General features: G+C 32.8%; 2 protein-coding genes across 2 annotated transcripts; both read left to right on the forward strand.

Moving 5' to 3' along the window:
* The first annotated feature begins 3030 nt into the window (after positions 1-3030).
* On the forward strand, positions 3031-4547 carry LOC100245542 (ethylene-responsive transcription factor ERF011). The gene is made up of 2 exons (XM_019226746.2): positions 3031-3663; positions 3787-4547. The coding sequence occupies exons 1-2, from the start codon at positions 3515-3517 to the stop codon at positions 4253-4255; spliced, it is 618 nt and encodes a 205-aa protein (XP_019082291.1). The 5' UTR covers positions 3031-3514; the 3' UTR covers positions 4256-4547.
* Positions 4548-16808: 12261 nt separating this feature from the next.
* LOC100250666 (WUSCHEL-related homeobox 4-like) lies at positions 16809-18339 on the forward strand. The gene is made up of 3 exons (XM_002284891.4): positions 16809-17189; positions 17455-17736; positions 17992-18339. The coding sequence occupies exons 1-3, from the start codon at positions 16983-16985 to the stop codon at positions 18136-18138; spliced, it is 636 nt and encodes a 211-aa protein (XP_002284927.1). The 5' UTR covers positions 16809-16982; the 3' UTR covers positions 18139-18339.
* Positions 18340-19597: the final 1258 nt, after the last annotated feature.

Here is a 19597-nt window from a genome sequence, read left to right on the forward strand (position 1 = left end):
AATTGTGCATTCCATTTATTCCAAATATCTATTTCTAGTTTTCTGGGTAATTTTAACCTATAGCTATCTAATTATTTTGTCTTATTTACTACTCTTGCTTTTTATACATATTCTACAAATTTTGTTTATATTTATCTAAATATTTAAATTTGAAAATTTGTAACTATAGTTCTCTTAGTATCATTTCTTATAAGGTATCTTCGAATTAAGCTTACAGAATTGACTATTTTAAAATCTTTTTTAAGGTGGTGTTTATTTTTTTAACTCAATATTGAATACAATTTTCTTTCAGTTTTTAAATAGTTTATTTTTAACTTTTTTTTCTTTTATTTATTACTTGTTTTTAAAACATTTTGACTAAATAAAAAAAAGTCAAAATATTTGCTTTTTTTCTTTTTGTGATTGATAAAAATAATTTTTTAAAACAACTAAAACACAATCTTGACATAACTATCATATTATAAATATTTGTTACTTACGAGAAATAAAATAATAAATAATAAATAATTTATTACTTAATATTATTAAGTTATATTTAGAATTAAGTTAAATTAAATTTTATTTACATTTAAATAAAAAAAACAAACAAACAACCACCACCTACCTCTATCGCATTCTTCTCTACTTAAGTGTTTATAAAAGTGACTAATATTTTATACTTTCCATTAATTTACTCACATAATTGATCTCATAATTGTGCATCCTTTGACCTTTCCCAATGATTGATTCTTTTCTCATATTTTTATTGAGTAATCTTTACTTATCTTAGCTAAAATCTTAATTTTCTTTTCTTCATTTTCTAAATTTATATGTTTATAGTTATTAACATTTATATTGGGCATTCCTTTACCATCATGATATATGCTACTTTTTTTTAGTTTGTTTATTTTCTTCTAGATTTAAACCAGGTGGGTTACATCTTTGCCCTTCCAATCAAACCATCTATTTTCTTTGCTCTTATCATTTGTACATATATTGTATTGAAACCATTATTCATTTCATGTCCCTTTGTATTAACAAATATTTTAATATGCTTACTACACTCTTCACTTCTCAGTCTTATAATCCCATATATTTTTCCGTCAAAGCTTCTTCATGCATGTAGGTGTATTGACTGACACAAAGGCTAGGGATACTAGGTGTACAAAGTAAAAAAAATTGTCATTTACAACAGAATTGAATCCCTTTTTATTTTTCTAAGGAAAATATTAAATATTTGAATCTTTTGGATGATTGGGTCTTACCTAAGCTTCTAAGGTGTTTTATGTAATGTTTTTGAAGATGTATTTTGAATAAGAAATTTAGAAGTTTTGCTTGCGGATTTGAATAATTTAATCGAAGAAAAATCACACTTTTAAGATGAAAACTCACAATATATATTGTTTTGCATAGAACATATACAAACATGAAAATTACTTTTAACATGTAATAAAGGTTTAAATAGGATGGTTTATAATTCTACTACATCTCTCATATAATTTTATATACATATATAGATTGGTCGACCTAGAAATAGTATTTTATACACTCACAATTGCTTTGTACATGGTATATACAAGCATTAAAAATATTTTTAGCATGTAATAAAGGTTCAAATAACATGGACTATAAGTCTATTATACGTATCATATAATTTTATAAGTATACGCAAACTTTGTAACATGAAAAATACTTTTGACATGTAATAAAGGTTTAAATAACATGGATCATGAGTCTATTATACTTATCATTTGATATTATAAATATGCGTAGACTTGGAGCATGAAAAATACTTTTGACATATAATAAAATTTAAATAACATGGATTATAAGTCTATTACACCTGTCATATAATTTTATAAATATACGTGGACTTGCGGACCTAAAAAAAATATCTTATATAAATAATGCATTTGTTTTGTGCATGCAATACAATTTTCTTATAGATAACTGATCCATACATTAAAAAAATGTTTGTATATGTAAAAAGGTACAAATACGATGAATTAAAGTTTCATTGCACCTATCATGTATCATTATCATCATCATCATTATTATTATTTTTGTTATAATATCGTACTCTACTGAAATATGCAAAAGAAAATCAAAATAATATATATATATATATATATATATATATATATATATATATATAAGTTAATATGAATATTATTCATATTATTTTAATATTATGCAAATAATCATATTAATATTATTATTATTGATATTAAAAATATTAATATAATAATGATATTACTAACCATAGTAAAATATATATTAGGAATGGCCATGTTGAAATCAATATTTATATTCACTAATAATAATAATAGCATGTTTGGAATAATTGATAATAGTATTTGTAATAGTAGTAGGAATAATAATAGAAGGAATGGAGAGAGAAAAAATAATACCTTTTTTTATTGTTCTTTTAATACTCTCCTTTGGTAGGACCAAATTGAGCAGACTGTATAGTACACAATGCATTGAATTGTAATCTAATAGTAGGGTAAGCTTGCCAACTTTTGTTGGACATGTGATGAAAAGGGCAAAGAGAAAAGGAAGAAAAGGAGTAGAGTTGCTGCCCACGCTCGGTTCCTTTGGCGATAGTGGATAAATTTTCTATCGAAAGCGTTTGAAGTCAATTACCAAATTGCAGTCCCGATTTTGGCATGAATGAACGTCCCCGATGCTTATCCCCAAAAACCGCTGTTCATACCAAAAGTCTTACGTTTAGCCTCCCTCTATCTTTTTTGTAGTGACCATCGAATAAGACAAGGTGAGCTCATCTTTTTTTCTTTTTTCTTTTTTCCATTTTTTATAGATATAAATAAGCTCAATAATTTTATCATATTTTAATTAAATTCCTTCTTCTTTTTTTTTTTGGCCCCCTTTTATTTGTGGCATATTCCCATTATGAAACTAAAGGGAAGTGTGTATTTTATTGATATGCATAAAAAGATATGCAGGGAATAGTTTTTACAATTGCTTAACTGGTATTGCCAAATCTCGCACGGTTATCATTTTTACTTTTGGGTCCAAACTTTAATTTGTTGTGTATGTTTCATCTTATGTTTTATTTTGTTCTTTATTGTTTAATTTCTTGATACCCATATAATATGATTATGCACCCAAAGCAGCGGAGGGCACCTTGCCAGCCCAGTCGTGGCTGAATTAAAAAAATGAAGTAACCAGGGAAAAAAAAAGGGGCGAAGGTGATCAGCTTCTGGGGGTGGTTATTGCGTGTACGGAAAGTCACTGAGAGAAACCCATCCATCCACCACCGACCTGCCTCTCTCTCTCTCTATCTATATATATATAACATAGCTTAAGTCCAACTTGACCCTGACCGCACACTCTAGATTTTGATGAGGCGGTCTTGGGCAGGGGCCAAACTGATGGACTCATCATCTTTGAGGACAAACAAAACAAAACGGGGCTTAGTATTGTGAGGGCTTGGTGTTTGCGTAGTAGAAGCGGAACCATCCACGTCGGCCAACCCCAGCTCGCATCACATGCCCCACAAGCCGCTACGTGGATGAGAAAACTCCAAATACCCTTTCAGACTCACAAACAAAGAGAGAAGGGGGATGAGATAGGGGACGATGGATTATGTCGGCCAGTGTTGGATTTATCTTTAAGGAAGATCAACGTGGCGGCCTCCCCACTCGACAGAATAGCAGCCAAGTAGGAAACTAATGCGTGCTGCCTCTGCATTTCTATATTCTCTATTTACTACTATAAATATTAATCCACCTTCTCTCCCAAGTGTTTTCTGAGATAGAATCTTTTTCTGGTTTTGGTTTTTAGCTTTGGGGCTGTTTGGGGCACAGAACAAAGGTCGGTTGTGATGATGGAAGGCAAGTGTTGTGCGACCACAGAGAAGCGGAAGCAGAGGCAGCAACAAGAGAAGCCTTACAGAGGTATAAGGATGAGGAAGTGGGGTAAGTGGGTGGCTGAGATTAGAGAACCCAACAAGAGGTCCAGGATATGGCTTGGTTCATACTCCACACCGAAAGCCGCTGCCCGTGCCTATGACACCGCCGTCTTCTGTCTCCGGGGCCGCTCTGCTCGCCTCAACTTCCCGGAGTATATAGCGGAAGAAGATGAGGTTCAGGACTTATCCGCCGCATCCATACGAAAGAAAGCCACCGAAGTCGGAGCTAGGGTTGACGCCATGGAGACCGCCCTCCACGCATCAGAACCCAATTCTAGCAGAGTCTCCGACAAACCCGACTTGAACGAGTACCCTAGCCCAGAAAGTTCAGATGATGATTGACAGCTATCTCAAACCCACAGATCATGAACTTATGATCTTGTGTTCCCCTCTATTACCCATCTCTTTCTTCTGCAACCATGGAAGAAGAGAAAAACAAAGGAATTGTTGCTGGGTAATCCGAAACTGGAACTATAATCCAAAGGATTATGTCAAACGGGCAAAGCTGCTTACTCTTTGGTTTTCATCACTTTGTCAGATGTAACAACCCAACCCAACAAAGGGGTGTTTAACGGCTATAGTTAGTTATTTGATGATGGACTTGGTTTTTTTTATGTTAATTATTGTTTACTTATGTTTGTTTGTTGGAATGATTTTTATTAAGTCGGAGACAAGTATGAAGAAGGAAGGAAGGGAGGAGGGAAAGAAAATGAAGGAAGGGGGGGAAGGTGGCTGTTGAATTGAATGAAGGGATAGAGAAACAGTAACAGACCACCAGGGAACCCCTCAGTTTGCCAAACAACACTAGATAAGGAGATAAGGAAGAGTTGGTTACCAGAACCGTTACTTAATGACGTGCCTGTGGACAGCAGGAACAAGCACAAGACACCGAAAGAGAGAGAGTAGTGAGTGGTCCTCCATCAGGGAGCCTGTCACCGTCATGGGATGGTGGAGGCTTGCGAAAGGTTGTTTTATGGGTGGGTGATGGATGATGATGGGTGGTGGGCGGTGAGTGGGGTTTTTTTTTTTTTTTGCCTTCTCTTTATTTATTTGTTTTTAATTTTTAATTATTCCTTTTCCTGGGTATAAAATGCATTACGTTGGTTGCTAAATATTGTTGTATTGGGTGTAATATAAGTTGGCCTGCGGTCTGTACAGGGACAAAATGAAACTTGTCAAGCCACACTTTTCTTCTCTTGGGATATGCTTCTCTTTCCACCTTTCTTTATTGCCAGAATAAACCTGCGGCTGCCTAACTGTACTCCAATCAAACTCTGCCTCCCTTTCTCTTTCGTCTTTTTACATCTTAATGTCCAATCATGTGGATGTATAATCACTTCTTAAGCTACCACCATTTATCAGTTTGATCGCGTCGGGCTGGTGCTGTCGATCAATAATTAACTTGAACTACTTTCTAGACCGAGCGCCCTCACTAAACGCTCTTGATTTTATTGACGAAGCTTGTTATTTTTCTTTTGAGAGATATCATTTGAAGAACAGTCTACATTTATAATATTAAAAATTTCCTCTGTTCAAGTCTATGCCATAATTGTTTCCATTAATACTGCGGTTGGTCCAACAAATCTTACTCTGACTAATTAAACATCACCCGTTGAACAAAGACTACAACTTGGACAAACTTAAATAAAACTGTTTGAAGTATGGCTCCACTAGATGATCTGTCCAAGTACAGTTTGGTTGAAAAATGTGATCAGCCATAGTCAAATAAAATTAAATAAAGAGAGATGTCCATCATTGAACAAAATAAAGTCTTCTGCACAAATGAGGTAAAAACGAATAATGGGCTTAGAGCTAGAAGAGGAAAAAGGCTCATACTCTATGAGAACACTCCACCCAGATTTGAGATCAATCAGCAGAATCCTCTATTTTCTAGAGGGCACTGTACCAGGTTGTCAGTCACCACAACCAGGTTGTTGCCCTTGTATAAGACCTGTTTAAAATATATGCCACCATACATATATGGTCCACCACTTCCGCACTCAAAAAGATATATATACATATATATATATTTCTTCTGATTATATTAGCCTTCAGGGGATCGGATGCAAACCCTTATGGATAAACTTTGATATAAAATATAAATGTCCTCGCAGCACAGATCATTATATTACAGCTTGAATATATTAATGCTACAGCTTGAACATGTCTTGCCCAATACTAGAGAAGCTTCTGTGTAGACTGCTACACCACCAACAGACACCTTGGAACTCATCGCTGCAAGAACCTACTGTTTTTAATAATAACCAAATCTTCTTGCCGGGGCTTGTCCATTTTCCAACATAATCCAACAACTACGAAACATGATTAAGATCTAAACAACGTTAATTGGGATTAGACAAACCCAATTGTCTGAACCACTTTCATTCATCTGATTTTCTTGTTCACTTTTTATTTGCATCGAAATGAAAGGTTGGTCCATCATGCATGTGAATTCATCACCTTCCTCCAAAAGCAAGAATGTCGGTCAAGTTTATTATTCAAACTTGTATCTTGTTTTCATACTTTTAATTGTTTTTTTTTTTGCTTTTTCATGATTTATTATAAAATTTTTGTTGAATAGAAAAAGTCAAAATATTTGATTTTTTCTAAATGAAAAAAGTAATATATTGATTTTTCTTGACTTTTTAATACTTAATAAAAATAAGATATTATAAAATCAAACAACTTAATATTTAATACTATTAAATATTATTTAGAATTAAGTGAAAAAAAAAATACAATTGTTAATTTTGATTGGTTAGTAAAAAAATTTAGTGAAATAAATATTTAAACTAAATTATAAAATGTATTTTCATGTCTTCGCTTGTGTCTCAATTTAACCTTTAAATTATTTTCATTACAACAATTTCAATATATTCTAAATTATGCTTAAATATCAAATAGATTTTCTGTTAATATTTTTAAAAAAAAAATGATGGAGAAACTCACGTAATAAATCTTTATATAACACGTTTGGACATTGAAATTGATCATCAACTTATCAGAGGTGTTCATTCATTCTAAAAGAAAATCATAATGGAGTAATCTTATTAGTATTTAGACATAGTTTAAGATTAACGTTATTTAAAAAAAAAAAAATCCAATTAATAGTTACTAATCCAATTAATTATATCCAACCAAATATATATTTACTAATTCCAACTTAAATTAATTTAAATTTAAATTTGAAAAAATGGACTTAAAGATTGGGCTTGGGCAAAAGGGCTTGAACTTGGGTTGACTCTGCATCCATCCTTCGCGAGCCGCATCCCTAAAAAGGTCAAAAGGATCATGCATTAGATTGCCACTTATTAAGCCATTTTCTATTTTAAAATGTACCCTTTAACTAAAGGTGAAGCCCTGAGGCGTGAAGGACACCCAAACAGAGCAAAACTTTGGGCCTTCAAGCGTGGGCTGGGTCATCTTAAACCACCAAATCATTGAGCCTTTGGGGCCATGTGAGTTGGGCTTGGACACATGACCCCACACCGACCCGACAAGAAGAGAACCACATATGTTGGGCTTTACCTTGGGGACAAATAACATAAAAGGGTAGATGTAAAGCCCAAAAATTTTGGACAAAAACGTATTTTACCATTCACACATATCTATTTACATGTTTTAAACTTTTTCTCAATATCAAACCATTGAAAATATTATTTACAACTGCATAAATATCAAATATAATTTTTATTTTTTATATTTTTATACATATACAAGACATTTGTATTAGGTATGCAAGATTTGTATAAGTTTGCATGATATGAATATATTTACATATTTTTCTTTATTTTTTTATTTATTGTTTATAACACTGGAAACATTGTTTACATATATGCATAAATATTAATTGATAGTAAATGTATAATGGATTTGTACGAGTTGTACAAGGCCTATAAAGTCCTATATAGTTGTTATTTAATTAAATTTTTAAAAAATCAAAATTTTAAAATAAAATATTATTATAAACCAATATTAAATTAATGAAAATAAATAAATATAATAATATAATAATAATAAACTCCCTTCAAACAACCTATGGAAAACTCCACACCTAAAAAACTCTACATAAAGCATAAAAAGGTTGTTATAGATGTGAGAATAATCTAGAATCATCGTTCCAAGGCATATACAAGGCTGCCACATGCTCTAACATCCTACAAAAAAATCTAAAAAAGAAAAAATCCAATCCAGAAAACTTCCTAGAAAAGTCTAAAATCCAAACAAAGAAGTTTACAAATGCCAAAAGCCAAAAGGCCAAGGTCAAGGCTCTCTTCATAGTAAAAACATGGAAAGGAGGGTTTTAATTTCCTAATTTTAAAAAATATAATAATAATAATAATAAAGAACCTTAACTTTTATAAATGAATTTTATCTTTATTAATTTAAAAATATTTTAAAATACATGTATATTTTCATAATTCAAATAATTATTTCCTAAAATACCCTTTTATTTGATAATATTGAATAAAATTATCCAAAATTAATTTATTATTCTAATTTATTAAAAGTGTTTTACAAATAAATATATAATAAAAATTTTATTATATAATATGAGATACAGATTATTGTGGAAAAATTCTCTAGGATTCTTAAGTAATAAATGAAAATTTTCTAATCCCCTAATTGATAATGATTTTATATAGTATATTATGTAAATCCCGTCTTCCCATTTTATTTAATAAAATTAAATAAAAATTTTGTTAGTTGACATCAATAATAAAATAGGAAACTTTAAAAATAAAAAAATATAATTAAAACTAAAATACATAAAAATTAAATATAATTAAAAACAAAAAAACTTAAAAATCTAAAAATAAATTTTTTACTCTCATTATATTTTCAACTTTTTCCCCGATATTTATATTTTCTATCAAAGTGTTTTAATTAAGTAAAAGTTAATATTTCACTTTTATATTTTTAGCTTTTAAGTTTTTTTTAGTTTTAATTATATTTTTTATTTTTAAATTTTTTATTTTATTAATTTCAAATCAGTTCTCACAATTAAAATATTATTAATTAGTATTATTAACATGTAAAAGGGTCATTTTATGAAATAATTATTTGAGTTATAAAAAAGTGTATTTATTTTAAAATATTTTTAAATATATGAAGATAAATATGATAAGTTTATATATATATATATATATTCTAAATTAATGAGTCAAAACCCACTTTTCCATATAAATATAAGTAATTTAGTTTCTTAAAGAGGGAAGATACAATAAGTCCTCCGTGGAAATCCCTTTGTACAAAATCATCTTAATCTTTGAAGTATATGAAATTTCTATTTTAAAAGTAAAAATGATACAAGCAATATATTTTGTCTTTTTTGCCATTTAATTTTAATGTGATTTTATGAGTTTTTTCTCTTTTTTTTTTTTTAAAAAAAAAAAATTAATAATTTTTTATTATTTATTTGTTTAAGTTGAGGCTTACACATGAGGGCCTGGAGGCTTACATTTTCCTCTTTTAGAAAAATACTGCAAAATACCTTAAAATTATCTTTAGCCGTTTAAAACATTGCTACTGATGAAAAGATTAAAAAACATTTTTGAAAAATTAATTGTCCCGTATGGTAACACCCAAAGAGGGTGAATAGGTGAATTTTAGATATTTTAATATAAAAGTTGAATATTTGGATTTTAGTTAAACCTTTGAGAGAATAATAAACATAATCAATAAATCACAATGAACATAATGGATTTTATGTGGAAAACCCCATAACAATGTTTGAAAATATATAGTTTTACTTGGTAGATGCATGTTACAACTTACTCTTAAACGCTTACATTACAATCCACATCCACGACGTAATACCTTAAGTGCAAATGAGTTTGTTAAACGAATTGTTGAAAGCTTTTATGAACTACATGACAAGTTAAAGTTTTTCTCAAAGAGAGCATCAAACCCTAAAATGAGTTTAGGTAGGATATATATAGTTTTAGAGATTTAGATGATCAAAAATATTTTCTTGAAAAATAAAATCTTGATTTTCCAAAAAATTAACTACCAAAATTTGACAACTCTCCAAACAAGTGCTTAGGTGGACTTAACTGCCAATTGAGCATTAGTTTGAGTGCTTGAGTGTTTTGGCTAACATTTGAACACTCCAATTAATTTCAATAAATTGTTTAAGTTCAAAAGTAAAACTTTCAATCCAAATACCATTTAAAAAACTAATTTCCCTTTATCTAAACCTTTTAAACTTACCCATGTCTCTCCAATTGAATAATTAGTAACCTCAAATCTTCAATTAAAAATAAGTTATTGTCTAAAAGGATCTTATATCATAATGAAAATAAACAAAATTAACGGCAATTAAAAATAACACAAAATGTCTTAACAATTTGATAAAAAAATAATAATGTCACAAATTATTTAAAAGCAAATGAGTGATTTAAAATATCATTAAAAAAAGGATAGTTTAAAATTTTAAAAAATTAATTTTAAAAGTAATCAATTTGATGCCTTTTAGGATAAGAAATTATCTCCTAATCACCAATAATTTATTAGCACTCGTCGATGAGATATGGAGTTGATTCCATAGAGAAATTTCTTATCACTACTTGGTTCTTTGCTATTAATCGCTATCTTAATCATTGGAGGAGAAGATCCAGTGCCATAACCAGTGGTGTTTGTGGTAGGTTCTAGTTTACCACCAAAGATGAGTGCCTTTATGGTCCATTTATGTGTGAGGGCCACTGGAGAAGTTGTTCCAATAATAGGTAGTTAGGTATCATCAATGGGAAGTGCGGGGGTAATAAAGCAGTCACCATGATTTCAAATTCTCAACCTAACCACCAATATGATGGGGCTTGTAAGCAAGTGCCACTTGTTTAGAAAATTTGAATCCTCCCCTTCCCATGATGATACCCATGTTAATTCGATGTGCTCTGATTTAAGCCCACTTTACTAGGCAGGCTAAGTCGAGCTAAGCTTCCCATGTTTCGGCGTAGTGCCATCGGCTAGGTCTAACTTAAAGTGGTTGAGACTAGACTCAACCCCAATCAGGTGAGACGGGGTCGAGTTTGCATAATGATTGCCCAAACTAAAATTAAATCATGGACACTAAAAAATTTATAAGAGATACATGCTAATACATGTAATTGACACTTCACAATAAATCACACGTGGGTACTTAATAAAAAGAAATGAAACCCACTTTGTAGTGGAATTTACCGTCTCTCTTTATTTCTTTTATGCTTTTAGTCGTTATTTTGTAACTAAAAGTTTAGATTTTCTCAATATTCACAATAAAAATCAAAATCATTTTTATTATAATATTTATAAGATATAAATACCAAGACTCACATTATGATATAAAATAAATTTATTTAAAATATAAAAATAAATATATTAGTAGAGGTTGAAATCTCTGACTATTTGAACATCATTAAAAGTATTAAACATCTGAAGTAATGCTTAAAAGCTTAATGAGTTGTATAACCCTTTTCAAAACATTTTTGCTTAGTTAAAAATATGGAGTTTGTATTATGTTTTAATTAAATTCAATTTTATTTTCTTCAAACTAATTGTTTGTTAACTATTTCAAAAATAGTTAGTTGAATTGAGTTGCATCAAAAAAATAATTTTAATATTTTAAATTGATTTTTTAAGTCGTTATCACAGTCATGTCCATCTCACACCTTTTTTTCTCATTGTTTGTGTTTTTGAGCTTTTAGTTAAAGAAAAAAAAAGAAGAAAATTGACATTAGTAACCATGATTTAAAGAAAAACAACTGTTTATTTTATAACTCTAAAAAAAAGTTGGAATTTCAAAGATTTGAAGTAGGCTTGGTGGTGAGGAGGTCTTAATTAAGAAATCAAGTTTAAATTATGCTTTTAGTCGGTGAGAGCTGTGATTTTTGAATTGAGAATTTCGGCTCCGATAATAGAGACGTTGAAAAAGATCCGCACAAAGGAAAAGGAAGAGGGAGAGAGGAGATTATGAGTGGAAAATAAAGATATTTTCGAACCTCCGATGTATTCCTGATTTACCTGAGAGTGGAAATGGGTTGATGAAGGCACTAAATTGGTAGGTGAAGACGGACGGAAGGTGATTAGCAGACGTAAGCATGTAGTTGTATTTGGCCGACGGTGGATCAGCATGTATTCACATTTCATACTCTTTTTTCTTGTGTCGACTGTCGATATGGGCGGGAGACTGAGTGCGCTGACAAACCCAATGCACTAAAAGATGTAGCTGACAAATTTGGCACTTGGTTCGTTGTGGTTGGGGAGTGGCTGGCACGCGCTGCTGGAAAGGAGTATGTTAGCTGAAGTCTGTGGAAGGAAGAAGACTAAAAAGACGCTTAGACTTTGAGAAGAGTCAAGATTTAACTCTTTGAGTTTGTGCAAACACCCCAAAGGGGTTAAAAAACTTAGGAAAGGGGAGAAAAGAAAAGAAAAAGAAAAGTTTGTATCGGGGGAGGATCTTTCAGTGCCATCAATTCAACTTAATTGTGCTTGGACTGTCATCCATTCACTCCCAACAAATCCCTTTCCTCTCACATTTGCACCCACTTTCCCTTACATGACATGACCATTTTCTAGCCATGCGATCATGCCCTTCATTCATCCTTTCTAACTTTCTCTCCCTTTCTCGGGAAAAATGAAAAAGCAAAGAGAATTAGACTGTACTACATAAAGTGATGAAGTAAGTGTACATAAAGATGCCACATCTAAATGTAGTTGGGAATAAAATTCAATCAAAACAATGATGCCTGCCAGCAATTCACTTTATTTGGCATATATCAACCCCTTACCATCACAATTACTTTTCTATCAATTTCCAAGCTAAAAAGGCTTCCATCCCCAACCCCGAGCATACCTAGAGTATAGAAATATAAAGGCATTAGCAAAAGTAGGTGAAGATGACCCTTCCAATCTTCCTTCTTCATCTCTCTCTCTACACATGCGTATTATTATAATTTCTTGTCTGATGTCATTCGATGCCACGTGTCAAGCCTTTTCTCCAACCGACACGTTAGGACGAGGACCCCCCTCCTCTCTCTCTACCAATTAAGTCCAAAAACCATACTCTGTTTTTCCGATTTAAATGTTTCTTTCCACTACAAGCCTCCATAATTAGCTGCTTCATAGCGTTGTTAGACCTATGAGTATAAAACCAGAGGAACCTCAGTTTCATTGGGTGTAAGAGGGAATCTCACATGTAGACTAAGGTCAAAGAATAATTCTCACACCACTCATTAGCATTTTGGCAGGAGCTGCTGCGTATATTTTGTCGAGCTCATCCTTTTAACTTATTTGGGTGCCCAGTGTCCCATGCATGTTTTTATTGTTATGCATGTCAAGTGTCAACAAGAATGAGGATAATTAGGCATGGGGAGCTGTGCCTTCATTTATTATACCTTTCAAACTTAAATATGATATTTAATGTGCATGCAACGGTTGTTTTTTTAAATCATAACAAAATTATAAACATTAATGCAAATTTGTTCTTTAAAACATACCTCCCAGTTTCTAGTTTTTCAAACGGAAAAAACAAAAACAGCCATATTCATCACTGTTTTTAGCTGAAAGAAAAACGAAAAAAGGAAAAAGAAAAAGAAAAAGAGAGAGAGAGAGAGTCAAAATTGACAAGATATCAGAGATTGGAAGCATAAATGTAACGCATTTGTCCTGTAGGTAGAAGCAGATTGGAAAGTGGATGAGAAATGGAGGTGGAAAGGCGCGTGGAAGTTGGAGAAGGGGAAGGGGAGGGGGGGGGGGGAGGGATTATAATTGAAAAGCTACAGTTAGTAGTGTTAAGTGTGGTCCATAGACACGTGCAAATGATGGCATTGTCTTCCCTAATGATGGATTCCCACCGCTTCTTCCACTGTGTGGGCTCCTCCATTCCTATCATGAATGGTTGCCTCCCTCTACTTTTTCTTTGACCCACTCTATATTCCCCTCCTCCTTTCATATCATATCAATTATCACCCTCCTCAATCCTCACCATTTTTCAGGCACTTGGAACTTTCTCCTCTCCCAACGCTGCTCTGGCGTTTTCTTATTAGCCCTTGTTCAATCTCTTTTTCACCCCACTGTGACATCTCCCCTCATAACCACCATTTCCATTCTGGATTCACTGCCTGAATCCCTGCGCCTTTTGTTTAATCGTGGCGGGTCCCATCCCATTCTTGGCGGTCTGCTTTGCTAATCCCACCGTAAATCCTTCCTAATATCTCACAAATCACATTTTTGGATCCATCCCGCTGCCTAATATTGACTTTGTATTTTCTATTACTTTTAATGTCTCTCCACCTGTTCAAATAGGTTTGACGTATTTTGGTGCTCCTTTCAAGTAATCTCTCCAAAGTCCTAAATATCTAATCTAATTTTATTGTTTTAAATCAGAACAGTAACATCCTCTAATTATTTTTCTAACTGTCCATAGAGTGGTCGTGACCACCCCAGATATATCACATTCACCCACTTTTGTTTGCTTTTCTTTCCTTTGTTTAATCATCCCTAATTGGGACTCTTTTTGACACATTCGTGTGATTATGTCTAAAAGAATTCATCTTGTTTCATGCATATAAAAAAATAAAAATAAATGAAAATAAATGATTTTTTTTCATGATTGATTTGATTAAATTTAGGAAGCCTTTTCATAAGGGTTTTCTAGATAATCAATTTTAAAATTTAATGATTTAAAAAAAAATATTTTGGAGCCTTTATAAAATTAATATTTAGTTGTTCCAGGTAATGATGAGTCACAGGCTTGGAGCCTGATTGATACTGAAAACAGAATGAAAATCTTGAAAATGATTTTCATTTTTACTGTTTATTCAGAATGACTTATTATTACAATTAGCAACATTTAATGTGAATCTAAGCTTGATATTTTTGGTAGTGAAAGAGTTACTTGGAGTTACCTGATAGGTTGGATGGGTGAGCTGTGTTGGCCCTATGCAGAAAAAAAAACTGATGTTAGGTACAGAATTATGAGGGGCTATGTAGGCAGCTAGTCATTGATTTAAAAAAGAGAAGATTTTATTATGTCGTGATTGATGGGGGGTGGTGTCATGGAATCTGCTTAAGGTAGGCCAAAACATGGACTCACATCCTATATAATCTCTGGAATGTCAACATTTCTATGATTATCCTAGGCATTCACGTCCATTTAGAATGACATCTGCCCAATAGAATTGAAGAGGTCATCTTCATTTCAAAGTTACTTTGCTTTTTCTAAGTACACAATTGGGATATAAATTCACCGTGCAGGTTAATTATTACACCAAAATAACCATACAGGTAATTCTCTAAAAAGGGCTGGCTGTTGTAGTAGTTTCGCTTTCAAATTTTAATTAATCTGTATCATATTATCATCAACAGTTGAGAAGAAATTAACACAGTGTACGCGTATCCTTGTGATATCAAGCTGGATGGATTATATGGATATATGTCCCTCATGTCGCTCACTCTCTGTAGCTTCTGCATGGAGAGTTCAGAATGAGCTGTTCAGCAAATCAACATCCAAACATCACGCTGAGTATTTGTCAGTGTCAATTGCCTTAATTCGTACTATGTTAGGGAAGGAAGGAAGGAAGGAAGGAAGGAAGGAAGGAGAAATTATGGGTCACATCAGACTGGCAACCCAATCCTTTCGAACAAGTATATTCATATTTACCGGGTGGGAAGGGGGAGAGGAGGATCCATAGCAGGTGGGTGGATGTTAGTTACAGAACAATCATGCCTGGAGAATACTTGGCTAGATTCACGCATGGAGTGCCTTTGATTGCTGATTCAAGGAGGAATAATAATGTTTGAGGTCTGAAATGGCCCCAGTTGAATTTTTTCTTAACTTCTTCTAGATATCAGGTAGGTTCATCAAGAAATTGTGGTTTTTGATTCCTTGGTCATATTGTCCTGTCACTCTCAGAAGAACACCCGACAATCCCTCTTCTCTTATTCAATCAAAACCCCACATCCCCGTATACCTCCAAAGATCCACGACACAAGATGTGGCTGGAATTGGCCTGTAATGCTAAATGTCAAAGTATACAGATTACATACTGTACAAAAGGGTCAGAAGTCATGCTGTCTTGAAACCTTTCCAAACAAAGACGCGAGGGTTTAGGGTCATATTTGCGGGGATTGAAGGATTTCAGTCGACCCAAGACTCTCCACATTAGGCCCCCAAGAAAGACACTCGTATGCGTTAGATGCTATAGAAGGAGAATCGAAAAGGCCACAGAAATTTGCAATAATTTGTGAGATAGTTTATGAATGCAGCACATGTGTGGTGTATATCTCACTTGATAATTGCCAATCAGTGAAGAAGAAGCTGTGATTGCGGTCATCAGGACAACTGTAACAATAGCTTTACTCAAGACTTGATCATATTGTGTGAAAAGACAATAAGATAAATTTACCCCCATGTAAAATACGTAGATGATTGAGATATATATATATTAGGTGATGAGTGGGAGGGTGAAGAATTTGGAATACAAAAATGAGATGAAAAGTGGGGTTGATGGGTTTATACTATTTGGGAAATTGGAGCTACAGTTCCCAAAGAAGGGGATATGGAATTGAGATAGATTTGTTTGTGGGTTTTTTTTTTTTTTTTTTCTCCTTTTCTTTTTTTCAACATTCTCTACCACTTAAAGACGGCCTTCAGTTCCAGTCACCATATCCGTATCTTGAAAAGCAAAGAGTTCCCATATTCAAGTTTTGGGATTGGAGGAATTTTTTTTCATTCTCTTCCCTCCATCGCCCTCTCTGCTCACTTTATAGAGAAAAAGTTAAGAATGAGAGCCAAAGAGGCCACCGAAAAGCATGGACACCTTATCATGAAAGCAAGAAAAAAACGACCGATTTGACGGGCCAACACACGCATATACACACACCACACGCTCATACAATATTTCTCATTCTCTCTCTCTCTCTCTCTCTCTCTATCTTTTCTTTTTTGTATGGAAATCCTAAGTCAACCTCACCTCATCATTTGGTCTTGGTTCTTCTAAGCACCACCTCATATCCCACTTTCTTTTTCTTCTATCTCTCTCTCTCATCTTCTATATAATTACCACTCTCTATCATTCAATCCTCCCCCATGGGAAGCATGAAGGTGCATCAGTTCGCACGTGGATTCTGGGAGCACGAACCCTCCCTCACGCTTGGCTGCAAGCGTTTACGCCCTCTTGCTCCCAAGCTGGCCAACAGTGACAGTGTCGCTGCTTTCGATCTCAAGAGCTTCATTAGACCTGAAAGTGGCCCCAGGAAGCTTGGATGCTCTGATGATAAGAGAGATTCACCTCAGGTGTGTGTCTCTAACTCTCAACTAATTTTCTATTTTAATTGTCCACTGATTTCTGCAACTGTCACTTTAACTGCAAATTACTGCACCGCTGCTCCATGGCTTCTGGGCAGCTGCTTAACTTACCTTAACTTATTATTGAACTGCAATTCCGACAGCCCTCATGCATCTCTAATTACGTAATAACACTATACAATAAGATCTATATGAACCAGAAGTATGATAACCTCTCACCACCCAATCATGACATGCCAAACATTTCATGTAGGTGGAAACACATCCAGGTGGGACGCGGTGGAATCCAACCCAGGAACAGATTGGGATCTTGGAGATGCTGTATAAAAGTGGAATGCGCACTCCCAATGCACAGCAAATAGAACAAATCACTGCACAGCTTGGAAAGTACGGGAAGATCGAAGGCAAGAATGTGTTTTATTGGTTCCAAAACCACAAAGCACGGGAGAGACAGAAGCAGAAGCGCAACAGTTTGGGTCTCGGCCACTGTCCCAGGACTCCCACATCCATAACTACAATAACCTTGGATACCAGGGTAGGTGCCATTTTTTCAAAACTCTGTTCCTTGGGTTCTCCTCTAGCATTGGTATATTTTTCTGAAAAAAAAAAAGAATGCCATTATAGAGTATCATCCATACAGACGGTTGCTTGACTGAACTCTTAAATGGCCATTCTCAGTTTCTCACAACATCAATCAGATACTTACTTCTAGTCTAGGTTTATTGTGGGAGATCTATGTGAAAGGTGAAAAAAAAAAATGAATTTAATATTATTTACTAAAAAACTGTAGGTGGAAGTGGGAAGAGAAGAAGATAGTCCAAACAAGAGAAAGTGTAAGAGCTGGACGTTTGAAACGGTGGAAGAAAATAACAGATACTACAGAGAGGAGGGAGATAAGACTCTGGAGCTTTTCCCGTTGCACCCGGAAGGCAGATGAAGGGGTTTGAAAATTTAATTTAAACTCTGTTTCATTGTGATCAATTTGCTTTCATGTGCTTTTCCATGTTTTTCTCTCTTTGTTTGGGGAAAGAAGAAAGACAAGTTGTTTCTTTGTGGCCTCCTGCTTATTATTCCTGACTTGAAACCAAAGTGCTTTGTCACTCTTTATTCGATTTCTGGAGGTGATTCCTTTTGACTATGGAGGAACTTGTTGAGGCGAAGCTTTTTTAGATCAAAAGCAGCAAGCCAAGGACACTGAAGTCCACGCACTTGCCTGAATTTTCAAATTGAAAAAGAGAAGTGTCCTCTCAGCCATCTCCTTATACCACACAATGAATAATATCTATTACTTAAAAAAAGTATATAGAATGCAAACATTTCATAAGACTTTGATAAAGTAGCATATCGACCATCAAGAGACATGCATATAATTTTTTGTGGGTGGTGGGGACGCTCCTCGCCCATAGAGATTATATCTGGGAGGGAAAGCCAAATCACATGAAAATTGAAATGGATAAACAGTAGTTCATTGCATCATCCGTGCTCAGGTTTTTTGAGTTTGATTGGACATACAACGACCATGATTGTGTTCTCCAAAATGGCGGGCTATCTAGTAAGATTCCTTTTGGTCCATCCAAAATGGATACATATGTTGCACATTGCAGTGCATTTTGGTAGGTCTGCACCAGTGATTTTAGTCTCCAGAAATATCCGGATATTTCCACGAAATTTTCATTTTTGGGACCCACGGGATTTTATAGCAGAAATTTTAGTTGAAAATTTCAGCAAAAATAGTTTTTAAGAATAAATTTTACTTTATTATTCTATTTTTAAATATATTTTAAAAATAATTTTTAAATCAAAAGTTTTATTTTTAATTATTATATATGTTTGTATAATTATTTTTTAAAACAACTATTAAAAAACAAGTAAAACCCACTTAAAACAAATAAAAGATTTTATTTAAAAATATAAATATTTTATGCTTTTGAGAATAAAAAACAGAAAACATAATTTTTATTGTGAAACGTATTTTTTAACTTTTTTTGTTATGAAAAATAAAAAAATTATTTCCAAAAACAGTTTTCTAAGAAACCCTTGGTTTCTTTACCGGTATTATTTATATTCGCATATGTTATATTTAAGTAATACAATACTCTCTAAAATTAAATCTTAAAACAAAATTTTAATAAATTAATTTATTTTAATTATCTTATTTTAGAATATGATTTAATTGATTATTAAACATATAAAACTTTGTTCATAATTTTTTAATAAGTTTTTTTATATTATATATATATATATATATATATATCAATTAAATATAAGGAAAACATAAAATTGTAAATAAAAAAATAAAATTTTTAAATAAAAATAATTATATATTCAAATTAAATGAACCATTTTTTTTAGTAATTATATATTTTTAAGTTATATTATATTATTATTTATTAGAA

This window comes from Vitis vinifera, chromosome 18, assembly GCF_030704535.1.
Source record: "Vitis vinifera cultivar Pinot Noir 40024 chromosome 18, ASM3070453v1".
In the NCBI taxonomy this organism is placed as follows: Eukaryota; Viridiplantae; Streptophyta; class Magnoliopsida; order Vitales; family Vitaceae; genus Vitis; species Vitis vinifera.